The sequence below is a fragment of the Diabrotica virgifera genome, chromosome 7 (assembly GCF_917563875.1).
Source record: "Diabrotica virgifera virgifera chromosome 7, PGI_DIABVI_V3a".
In the NCBI taxonomy this organism is placed as follows: domain Eukaryota; kingdom Metazoa; phylum Arthropoda; class Insecta; order Coleoptera; family Chrysomelidae; genus Diabrotica; species Diabrotica virgifera.
In genome coordinates, this window is record NC_065449.1 from 91243339 (window position 1) to 91256057 (window position 12719).

Below are 12719 nucleotides of genomic sequence, written 5' to 3' on the forward strand. Positions count from 1 at the left end.
AATATATAATACCATGACAAGAAGTATCCTCACTTATATGTGTGAAAATTGGACAATAAATAAGAAAACCAAAAATAAAATAAGAGCGACAGAGATGGAATTCCTAAGGAGAAGCTGCAGAGTAAGAAGGAGAGATAGAATAAATAACATAGAGATTAAGAGAAGAATGGGAGTGAACTCAGACATAAGAGACTACATCGAACAGAAGAGATTAACCTGGTACGGACATGTCAGAAGAGCAGACCAAAATCGGTGGATAAACCGAATAACAGAGCGGAGCCCGATAAGAAAAAAGGAGAGAGACAGACCCCGAAGATCCTTCTGAGATGAAGTAGACGAAGCAATGGAGAGAAGAAATTTACAGGAAGGGGACTGGCAAGACAGAAAGAGCTGGAGAGAACGGTTGAGTAAAGGAATACAGTGAAAACTGTGGAAATCCTTAGTGTATATTACAATTAAAAACTTCGTTTGTACAATGCAATGGTATAAAAAGTTTATTGAAATACTATTAAAAAGTCATCCAAAAGGATTCGCAAAACGTTTCCGATCTAGAACAGATCATCTTCATTGTGTACAACGAAGTATTTCCACGTTAGAATGAATGCAAAAGGTAAAAATTATGACTAGTTAAGGAAAAATGTGGATAATACTTACGTTCTGCTTAGTAGATGAAACTAGCAACCTTATAAAATAGGTGACATCGAGAAATATGATTTACATGTTGATAACCTGACGTTAGTAGCGACTCTTAGTCGATGTTAAAAGATAAATTTGTTAAGAGTGCTCAAAGAACAACATGATTCACTGCTCGATAAGAACGTGTGGTTCTTGCCAGTTCAATGAACACAAACCAACAAGAGTATTATATATAAGAGACTGAAATGGGTTAAATATATATTACTGTAAAAGCTTTTTAACAGAGAGAGAGGTTTAGCAAAAGCAAGTTAAAAACAAGTAGTGAACACTGCAGAATAATTGGAGAACGGCCGGCGACATGGAGGAAGCAACTGTTGAGGAACTCTGGAACAAGTATAAAGAGACGTTAAAAAAACGGCAGTGGAAACAGTTGGATACAAGAAAAAAAGTAGCAAACCCTGAATGACAAAAACAACTAGGGACATACAATAACGTAAACAAATTAAAGTCAAGTTACTAGGAATTAAAGACGACGATGAGAAGCAACGATTAGAACAGAAATACTGGAAAAAAAACAAGGAAGTCAAAAGAAGTGCAAGAAATAACAAAAGATCATACCACAACGGACTCATTAATGAAGCTGAAAATGTGGCAAGAGAAAACAACCTAAAAAAATTGTATGATACCACAAGAACCTTGACAAGAATAAGCCAAAATGGTACCACTAAAATAAAAGATAAAGGTGGTGTCGTATTAAAAACAGAACAACAAATTATTGCTAGATGGATGGAATAAATCAAAGAAATGTATAAAGAACAGAATATAATAAACGAAATAGAAGAGGAACCCAACAGACAACCAATGAACATGAACACCGAAGAATTCACCCATGAAGAGATAAAAGAGGCAATAATTAAACAATTAAAAAGAGGAAAAGCTGCCGGAATAGACAATATCCCTACTGAGTTAATCAAAGCACACATCGAAACGTCCATCTCTATACTGTAAACACTTTTAAATAAAATTTGGAGAACCGAAGAACTACCCAGAGAATGGACGCAAGGCTTAAATGTAAAAATTCTTAAGAAGGGTGACACATCCAAATGTGAAAATTGGAGGCCGATCACCCTGGTATGCACAACAAGCAAAATAATGACCCGAATCATGCTTGAAAGAATGAAGAAGGAATTTGATAAAGTTATAAGAAAAAACCAAGCTGGATCCCGGGCACGAAGATCCTGCATTGACTACATTTGTACGATAAGAACGATTATAGAACAATCATTAGAGTGGCAGAATAAGCTATATTTGAACTTTATAGACTTCGAGAAAGCACGCATAGTCTACGAAGGGAAGTTAACGGAACAAATAGATATTGGTACAGGAGTAAGGCAAGGCTGTGTGCTCTCTCCGACCTTATTCCTGATAGTAATCGACTGGATCATGTCTAAGGCTACTAGAAATAAGACACAAATAAGATGGAATGTTTTTAACCAACTTGAGGACTTGGAATTTTCAGATGACATATGCCTTAGAAAAAAGACAACACATGCAACGCAAAACTGAAAAAGTAGCAGTGGCAGGGAAGAAGGTCGTACTTAACATAAACGTCAGAAAAGCTAAGATAATGAAAATAAATACACCAAGAGAAATGAGAATATCACTGGGAGGCACGGAATTAGAAACGGTAGAGAAATTTAACTACTTGGGCAGTATTTTGAACAACAAATGAGTGACGGAGAAGGACGTAAAACGGAGACTAGAAATAGCTCAAACCGCATTCAATATTCTAAGAGAAGTGTGGACCTCACGTCAGAAGACAAGTAAAACCAAGATAAGATTATTCAACAGCAACGTGAAGACTGTGTTACTATACGGAGCAGAAACTTGGAAAGTGTTAAGAAAATGTATCGGACAGATGCAGGTGTCCATAAATAAATACGTAAGGAAGATTCTTAACATTTACTGGCCCAACCGCATATAAAACCAAGAGTTATGGACAAGAACTTATCAGAAACCTACATCTAAGACAATATGCAAAAGGAAATAGAGTTGGATGGGGCGCACACTAAGGAGACCTGACACAGACATAGCGAGGCAAGCCTAGAATACACGCCACATGGAAAGAGAAGACCAGGTACACCCGTAGAAACGTGGAAAAGAAGTGTTGAGAAACAAATTAACGCTATTGGGAAAACCTGGGAAGAAATAAAGATTAGTGAAAAGGATAAGACAGAATGGAGGCAGACAGTTGACGCTCTATGCTCCGCATGGAGTGAAGGGGAACAAGTAAGTAAGTAAGTCAGTTAAAACACTTAAAAATTCGTGAAACGCAAGAAAAACTTAAAAAGGAAGTTATTGAATTATGTCTGATTATGTTAAAACCCTTTCGCTGCAGATGACGTCGAAAGACGTCTTCAACCTGTGACTTAAAAGCGAAAGGGTTAAATAAGTTGAAGAGGAATTACAATTTGAAGATGATGATAAGAGAAATCAGGAATCATTAAATATTTCGCGACTTAATTAACGTAGAACACATAAACGTAGAATTAATTATTATAAAAAAATGTGTAGGTAGGTACTCACTTGTATTATAATAAACGTCAACATCGATGGGAGCTGGTTTTCCAGGCAAAAAATTACCTGTTAGAATATCTTTGTCTCTTTCATATGATGATGGATAATCAAATTCTAGTTGGGTCCATTTAAAAATAGTAGAAAAATCACGTTTTTGTGTCGAACAAACGACCACGTTACCTACGAAGGTAATTATAACTATCCCTAAAAAATAAGAAGGTAATACACAATTTGTACTAAAGTTCATTAATTTCAGTAGCAAATATCGTTTGTCAGACTTCCGTGTAACCTGGTATAAATTCTTAAGTCCAGACTGTTGACCTGTCTAGTTCAGCATAATTTTTTCCGAAGGTCAGCAATTTTACCTGTATAGTTGATGTAGATTTATATGCGGTGTCTTGTTATACATAAATTTATAAAAGATACTGCATTTTTGGTGACTACATTAACAACAATCACAAATTAATATTTAGGGTAGTCAATGAAGTTTTTGATTACGGAAAAAACCGGAAAAGATAGAACTTTTTGTAATTTCATTAAGAAATGTTTTATAAACAACATATCAAAAAGTTCTCCAAAGTGGATGATTCACTTTTTATTAAACAAATGAACTGCGAAATGGGTTGTTTTTTAAATACCTACGAAAATATAAATTTTAAAAAAATCCTGTTTTGACCATTGAAAAATTCAGAAAAGTATCCCGCACAAACCTGATGGAAATTAGGTCCCGTGGATTTAGTTTCATACTTTGGGAAAATACTCTTTGAAGCATCCTGATAAAAAGTTCTCATGGGCACATCTCGATCGAATGGAGGATTTTCAAGATATAGAGGCACAAACTCGGAAAATTATAAGATTTACCGGGTATTCCAATTCCCTGAGTTACTGGTTATCTGGCAACATGTAAAAGTTTGGAATAAATAAAAGTACTAGTAGTCTAGGATTTTTTCCTAGCTATCCAATGGCGACCTTTACTTTGACCTTGAAATTTAATGGGCGTCATCTTCTAGAGTTTCGAGGATTTTCCGCATTAAATTGATATAAACAGATTATTCATGGGTTTTTGGGATTGCTAAACACGAATATGCCATCAAAATTGACCTCCGGAGGAGGTGGTGGCCAGGGCCACTGCAAGGAACGTCATCTTCTAGAGTTTCGATGGTTTTCGACGTTTAATTGATGCAAATGAATTACTGGAGGGTTTTTTGAGGTCGCTAAACACGAATATGCCACCAGAACCGACTTTCGGAGCACCTGGTTTCCAAGGTCAATGAAAGGGGCTAATAGAGTTTCGAGGGTCTTCGGTACTACATTGATGCAAACGGATTATTCATAAGTTTTTGGCGTTGCTGAATACGAATACCCCATCATAATAGACATCGGAGTACCTGGTGCCTAAGACACGTCATGCTTTGGAGATTCGAGAGCTTTCGGTACTAAATTAATGTAAGCTGATTACTCACAGCTTTTTGGGGCTGCTGAACGTGATTGGTGCCTAAGGCAGGTCTTCTTCTGGAGTTTCGATAGGTTTCTGCATTAAATTGATGCAGATGGGTATTACTCATGTGTATTTGGGGCTGCTGAACACAAATACGCCATCAGAACAGACACCGGGATACCTGGTGCCTAAGGCACGTCATCTTCTGTGGTGTCGAGAGTTTTCGGTACTAAATTAATACAAGCGGATTACTCTTGTGTTTTGGGGTTGCTGAACACGAATATGACTTAGATAAAAGACTCTGGAGTATCTAGTGACCACGACGAATAACACTATCAAAATAGAATAAGTAAATCCATCTTAAAATAAATGAAGGAAAAACATTGTCAGATATAAATTGAGTTTATATTTATAAATAATTAAAACAATTGAATAGCACAACATAGTTATTTTAATAAAAATATACAAATAGAAAAAAAACTTTTCACCAATTTGTACGCTTTCTTTGAACAGCAACTCAGAAAGCCTCCGAGTACTCGTTGTGTACCAATCTACGAATCCGTTTGCATCAATTTAGTAAACTCTAGAAACTCCAGAAGATGACGTGCCTTAGGGTATAGGTGCTCCGGTGTCTGTTCTGATGGCGTATTCATATTCAACAACTCCAAAAAGCCATGAGTAATCCATTCGTATCAATTTAATGCCGAAAACTCTCAAAACTCAAGAAGATGAATAGCCTTAGGCACTAGGTGCTCCGTGGGTCGGATTTGATGGCGTATTAGCATTCAGCGACCCTAAAAAGCCATGAGTAATCCGTCTTTATCAATGTAATGCTGAAATCCCTTGAAACTCCAGTAGATGACGTGCTGTAGGCACAATGTGATTCGTGGGTCAGATCTGATAGTGTATGCATGTCAGCAACCCCAAAACCTAAGATTAATCCATTTGATCCATCCATTTGATTTCTCCGAATCTCCAGATGATAACCTGTCTTAGTCACCTAGTGCTCCTGTGTCTGTGCTGATCACGTATTCGTGTTCAACAACCCCAAAAACCTATAACTAATCCGTTTGCATTAATGTAGTACCGAAGACCCTCGAAACTCCAGGAGCCCCTTTCATTGACTTTGGAAACCAGGTGCTCCGGAAGTCGGTTCTGGTGGTATATTCGTGTTTAGCGACCTCAAAAAAAGCCTCCAGTAATTCATTTGCATCAATTAAATACCGAAAACCCTCGAAACTCTAGAAGATGACGTCCGTTGAAAGTCAAGGTCAAAGTAAAGGTCGCCATTGGATAGCCAGAAAAAAATCCTGGACTTCTAGTACTTTTCTTTGATCCAAACTTCTACATGTTGACAGATAACCAGTAACTCAGAGAATTGAAATACCCAGTAAATCTTATAATTTTCTGAGTTTGTGCCTCTATATCTTGAAAATCCTCCATACGATCGAGTTGTGCCCATGTGAACTTTTCATCACAATGCTTCAAAGAGTATTTTCCCAAAGTATGAACTAAATCCACTGGGACCTAATTTCCATAAGGTTTGTACGGGGTACTTTTACAAAAAAAAAACTTATATAAAGGATTTTCTAAAATTAAATCTACAGCTTCCATAATTTTTTATTTATAACGCTCAAGTCGGCTCTCTCACAAACATTGGCGCACTGTATAGCAGCGTTTGACGCAGTGCGTGTTTAAGTTAATTTATTATAATTATTTAACTAATAGATCAAATTAAATTTTACAAATTAGAAATGAAAAAAAAAACATAACTGTCTTAAAGTTGTAATAAAAAGAAAAAAAATATAGGCATAACCGCATAAGTACGGTGGCGGAAACTGTAACATGAATTTTGTTTAAAAATGTTTTAAAAATGTGTAACTTATAAAAGTTTAGAAATAAAACTCTAAAATTTGCACAATACACTTTTCAAACATCTTACTAAATGATGTTTTATTCAAAAAAAATCTCAAAAATTTAGTTCAAATGACACGACGCGACGCGACGTCTCAAAAAATGTAATTTTTCAATAATTCGTAGTTTTACAGAATTATTACCAATTTAAGAGGATACTACTCAAGTTGAAATGGATATATTTAAATTATTATATAGGTGTTTTTTAAATCTTAAGATATAGTCTTTTTTTATTTTTAATTAACGTGTCTGGACAGCTACTGGTCGTTGACACGGGAACAGTTTAAAATAATATAGATACAAATTATACATACATTATAAATACAAATATACATTTGGTATGATCAGTTCTTATTAGTGAAGCCAAACAATAAAACTTATAGATTAAACACTGCACTGGTTAGATTAGTTGGAATAAACGTGTTTATTTTAGGAATTTTAGAACACAATCAAAACCGTTTGGAACACTGAGGATGTCTTTTAGATTCCCTTTTAACTTGAATTTGTTTCTAGAAAAATCAAACTGACAGCAGTCCATTATTATATGTTTAATGGAAAGGAGAGTATTGCAGAAATGGCATACTGGAGGGTTTTCTGACGCCATAAGCGTTAGATGGTCAGCAAGAACCAGCAAACTGGTGAAACCAGCCGCTGGTATGTACTTTTTATAATTTAAATATAATTTATAATGGTTTAATAATATAACGAAAACAATACGTACAAATTTTGTCCAGAAATACCTTTTTAAAATACACCATTAAATCGAAATCAATTACACTAATTACTACTGATAAGGTAAACTAGATTTTAATTATACTTGGCACACGTCTTACTCGTAGGAATACTAGAACAAGACTCCCGATATAGTCTTTAAATGCACTAAATTATTTTACTTAAAAAATAAAACAAACATTTTGAGAAAATTAAGAAAGATAAAAAAAATGTAATAAAGAACCGAAAATTATCAGTTAAAAAGTGTTTATACAAAGTCATCAAAACTTTTTTCTGTACAACTTACCTGAAATATGTTTAATAACAAGCCTAAACAGTAATAAATGTTCAAAAACAATTTTTTTGAGGTCTTATACAGTATGTCTGCGTAATTTGAAACCTATTGAAAGATTCATTATTATGAATTTTACGAAAAGAAGTTATTCCTCATGAAATGCTCTGCATCGTTTAGAATCTAAGATTCAACCATCTGATATCAATTGCGATTAATTTTACACGAGGTAAGCATGTCAAAAAATATGAATTTTGTTCAATGGAGTAGTAGTAGTAAAGTGCTTTTATACTTTTGGTGGTTTAACTTTACTATTTTCGTTTTGTTTCAGTATGACGCTTCAGCCATACTTGTCACGACTATTAATATCATGTTTATTTAATAAAACAATATTATAGTCACCTACTTACTTGTAAAAGAAATCATTTCAAAATACACACACTTCCGTTCTATCTTTCTGTTTAACACAACTAAGGTAGGAATCTTAATGACCGGTTCAAAGCAAGCCACTTAAAGGTTACATAAAAATTCTGGTTCTTGTATTGCCTGTCAGGGAGTTCTCAATAAAGAAAAAACATAAAATCGAGATGATGAATATTAAGTGCTATACCGACAATAACCTGTACTCATACAATATTTTTGCATTGCCGGAGAGAAAATTTTATTAAAGGATGTTCTTTTCTTCTGTATGTTCTTCTTCTTCTTTTTGTATAGACATGACTCTGTTTGTTTCTCAATGTGCCTCTAGTAAGTTGTCGTTCCATCGTTTTCGTTGTCTTCCAACTGATCTTCTTCCTATTGGGGAACCGTCTCTCGCTGTCCTGTCTACTCTATTTTTTGCCATTCGTCTTATGTGTTCATTTCATTATATTCTTCTGTTTCTTACCCAGTTATTAATATTGTCCACCTTGCATCTCCGTCGTATATCATCTGCACTTCTTGCTCTGTCCCATAGAGTCTTACCATCGATTTTTCGAAGGGTTTTCATCTCTGCTGTTTCGAGCAATCTTTTTGTCCTCTCTGTGTCATGTCGGGTCGTGTTTCTACCGCGTATGTCATTATTGGTCTGATGACTGTTTTGTAAATTCTGCCTTTTATTTCTTTTCCGATATTTTTATTTCTCCATACTGTGTCATTCAGGCAACCTGCGGATCTGTTTGCTTTATTCACTTGATCTTTCACTTCTGTTTCGAGCCTTCCGTAGCTAGATAGTGTGATTCCTAGATATCCAAACTCCAACGCTTGTTCTATTATCTCACCGTTCAGTTCCAACTTACATCTTATTGGATTTGCTGTTATAACTATGCATTTTGACTTTTTTGGGGAAATTAACATGGTACATTTTCTGGCGGTTATGTTAAATTGGTGCAGGATACATTGTAAATCATCTTCACTTTGAGAGATTAGGATTGCATCGTCTGCATAGCAGATTATTTTAGTTGTTTTTCTCCCATTTAATATCCTTTTTTATTTCTTACTTTTTTTATTATTTCATCCATGACCAGGTTGAACAGTAAAGGACTCAAGGAATCCCCCTGTCTTATCCCATTGCCAGCTTCAATTGGGTCAGTTAGTTCATCTTCTACTTTTACTTTTATTGTGTTGTTCTGGTGGATGATTTCGATCGTTTTAAATATTCCTAGAGGTACCTCCCTTGCGCACAACAAATCGATAACGTCGTTCAATTTGACTCTGTCAAATGCGTCTTTAAGGTCCACGAAACATAAATATGCCGGTTTGTTGTATTCTAACGATTTCTCTTGAACTTGCCTCATTACAAATATAGCGTCAGTGCATGATCTTCCCGACCTAAAACCTTGTTGTTCTTCTGCTAATGTTATAATTTCATTCAGTTTGTTTGTTATCACTTTGGTTGTTAATTTTAAAGTTGTGTTTAATAAGGTAATTCCTCTGTAATTCTCCGGGACCGATTTGTCTCCTTTTGTGAAGAGAGGTATTAGGATGCTTGCTCTCCATTCTTCTGGTATTCTGTTTTTTTCTATTATTTTTTGTATTAGTTTTAATAGTTCTTTAGTCAGATCTTGTTCTCCGTACTTTAGGGGTTCTATTTATCTTCTAGTCCAGTCGGAATAGCATTTGACCTTTAATGGCTAGCTGCTCAAAATTTTATTATTCTAACCTATAGGGTGGGTCTATAGTAGTGTAAATTTAAAATCGCGACTGAATTGTTCCTTTGCGTTAGTCACCATCTTGATTTTAGGAGAACCGTTGTTGCTCAACATATCAGCTGTTGAGATAATACTGTCACAACATGACAATAGGACGTTCATATAGGACGTCCTAGACAAAGAGAGAGACTGTAGTTACTATAGATGCTGGTTCTAAATTAAGTGTGAGGTTATCTACCTGTACCTGTAATCAAAGGTGAGAGGGTTTCTAGAACTATGGTGCAAAAGAGTTTGTACGAAGGATACTAAATAATTTATTGTACAGAAACACAAAAAAAAACTGGAAAATAACAAATGGAAATGAAGGGAAAACAAACAACACATATAAAAAAGAATCAAAACAAACGAGCATTCAAAGAAATCAAAACTACTATATATACTACTATATTACTTACTAGTGTGAGTCTTTTGAAATGTCTGTGTGTGCGCACTATACTGTCTATCAACACATCCGCTGGTACCAAATTCCTGGCTGTGGAAGTATGGCAACGGCAACGTTGCACCGTTGCAGTTGGTGATAATAGAAAAATAATTGCTATCACAGGTGCAGGTGATGCAAACTGAAACACTTATTCGCACAAAAAAATGAGCACTATTGACACTCGATTGCTGCACCATAAAGCTGCTCGATTGCTGCTGAAACTAAGGCACAATATTTTTCAGCGTAACTGCTTGCTCACACTGTGAGCACTACGAGCAACAGGGTGTTATTCTGAGGTTTTTGAGAGAGTGGCAACGGGGGTCCCTACCGGACCTATCGAAACACTTTTATGTGGATTAAGGGAGCAAACGAGCGTGTTGCAACCACCTTGAACTGGATCACAACTTACACTTTTGAGAGTCGAGTCTGGCAACGGTGTGTTGCTGAGTCTGAGATCTCGTACTGAGGCACTGTCCAATTTCTTGAGGGAGCGACAGGCATGTCGCATGGACCTCGGCCTGCGGCACACTGCCATAAAAAGGCGATTTTGCACTGGTCCATCAATGGGGCCAAGAGGGAAGCGGGGGTGGCACTTGAGGTCTCGAAGAGAAAGTCTTCCCGAGCCACATGTCTTTTGAGCTGAGACACACACACATATCACTAAATTGTCCTTACATTTACACTGTTGACAGTGTTGCATTTCAAAGATGGACTTACTTATAAAAAATATTTTTTTTACATGGTCGAATATTCGAACATCCGCCATTGTCAATATTTCGACAAAAATGGTAGGAACTGAAACTATGCGATGCAAATGCGATTTTCTACAATCTCTTTTTTACAATTTTTTTTGTTCAGTCAATATTTTCCAAGTGGGGAAATAGTGGAAGGGGAGGGGAAGCATAATTATTGAATTAATCTCGTTTATTAATATATTTGTGACATAATGGTACATAAACAAATATGGAGAGAATTATATTTTGTACAATTTTGATCTCTTTCGTTTTTTCGCTAAAATCAATACTTAAGGACTTAGGTTTGTTTTTGTTTATGACTTATTGCTGATAACGTCAGCGTCTAGGGTTCGTTAATCGCTTGTGTCTCGTTAGGATTGATATAGACGTAGGTCCTTAAACGTTGAATGTAGCACAAAAAATCAATGAAATCAAAATTGTGTATAACTTAGTTCTCTCAATTTTGTTTATGCGCATTTATCCATTTATATCGTGTAAATTTAACAAGATAATTCAATAATTATACCTACTTAGTCACTATTTTAGAAAATATCGACCGCACGAAAAAATTTGCTTAGAAGAAGTTGTAAGACAACGCAATTGCAAAAATTATTTAAGTCCTTAAGCAGAGAGTTTGAGCACAAACCGCCATCTTGGTTTTCCTTTAAAAGGTTTGAATAATACAAATTGAGGTATCAAGAAGAATATGATATGGATGAGGAGCATATGGGTCCCTAAAAAATGTATTTAAAGAGAGCAATGTTAAGCGAAAAGTCTTCGATCAATGTCTTCTTCCAGTAATGACCTACAGCCCTAACAATACAAAACATTCCAGGAATGTACTATCAAAGTTCTATTAATGTTTGAATGTCCTGGACATTCAAGGAACATTCGGTGAACATCTGATTAAGTTATTCGTGGAATGTTACCACAAAACATTCTATGAACATACTACCAATGTCCTATATTTTAAGAGAGGCCATTTACTATTAAATTTGCACTCATTTTCAAATTTGCCGCGCGTGTATATTATGTATTTAGGCAATCCAAACCACGTGACTTCTGGTTGGCATACAACAAAAAGTTACAGGTTACAGAGGTTATGTTTGTAATATCATTTCATTTCATTGTTTATCGTCGTATTTTGTCTATTTTGGATTCATTTGGATTTCGTTTGCTGTATTTTGTGAACTTTATAAACTTTATCACACTGTAAAGTGATTATTTAAGGAAATTATTATTGGAAACTCTACATGTTTGGAGAAAGGTAGGGGAAACAATTTTTATTTACTGTTCATTTTTCTCTGATATTTATCAATATTGATATATACATATATATATATATATATATATATATATATATATATATATATATATATATATATATATATATATATATATATATATATAGTAGGGTTATAAACTTGTCGCACATTGATTTCAGGGACAAGGGACTAAAAAAGTTGAGATCTATACTACTAGAGAACTCATATCCCATAGGGCTTTTAAATAAACTCATTTTCGGTTCTCCTTTTCTTTCTCAATTTTCTGGTAAACAAAATTTTCATAATAATGAGGTCCGACAATTGACATTGACAGACAGCGACAACACATCAGTAATACCACCTAAAATAACTTTTGGTTCCTTGCCCTACATTCCAGTTCTGACACCTAAGCTAATTCAGAAATGTTAATGGCTTAAAAATTTCAACTAGGAACGTGAAAACGGTATCTAAGTTATACTCAAAAACAAAGGATCCCTTCACAAGACAAGAGTCTTCGAATGTTGTTTATTCCATACCGTGTT

General features: G+C 35.1%; 1 protein-coding gene across 2 annotated transcripts in view; it reads right to left on the reverse strand.

Annotated features, from left to right (window-relative positions):
- LOC126887830 (protein yellow-like) overlaps nt 1–8252 on the reverse strand; it is a 127134-nt gene extending 118882 nt beyond the window's left edge. The window contains exons 1-2 of one of the 2 annotated variants that reach the window (XM_050655698.1): nt 7979–8252; nt 3223–3417 (exon numbers count right to left, since the gene is read on the reverse strand). In XM_050655698.1, coding sequence (XP_050511655.1) covers nt 3223–3417; nt 7979–7994 — 211 coding nt within the window. In that variant the 5' untranslated portion in view covers nt 7995–8252. The remainder of the gene's footprint in view (nt 1–3222; nt 3418–7978) is intronic. The other variant, XM_050655699.1, reaches the window with a different exon arrangement.
- Nucleotides 8253–12719: the final 4467 nt, after the last annotated feature.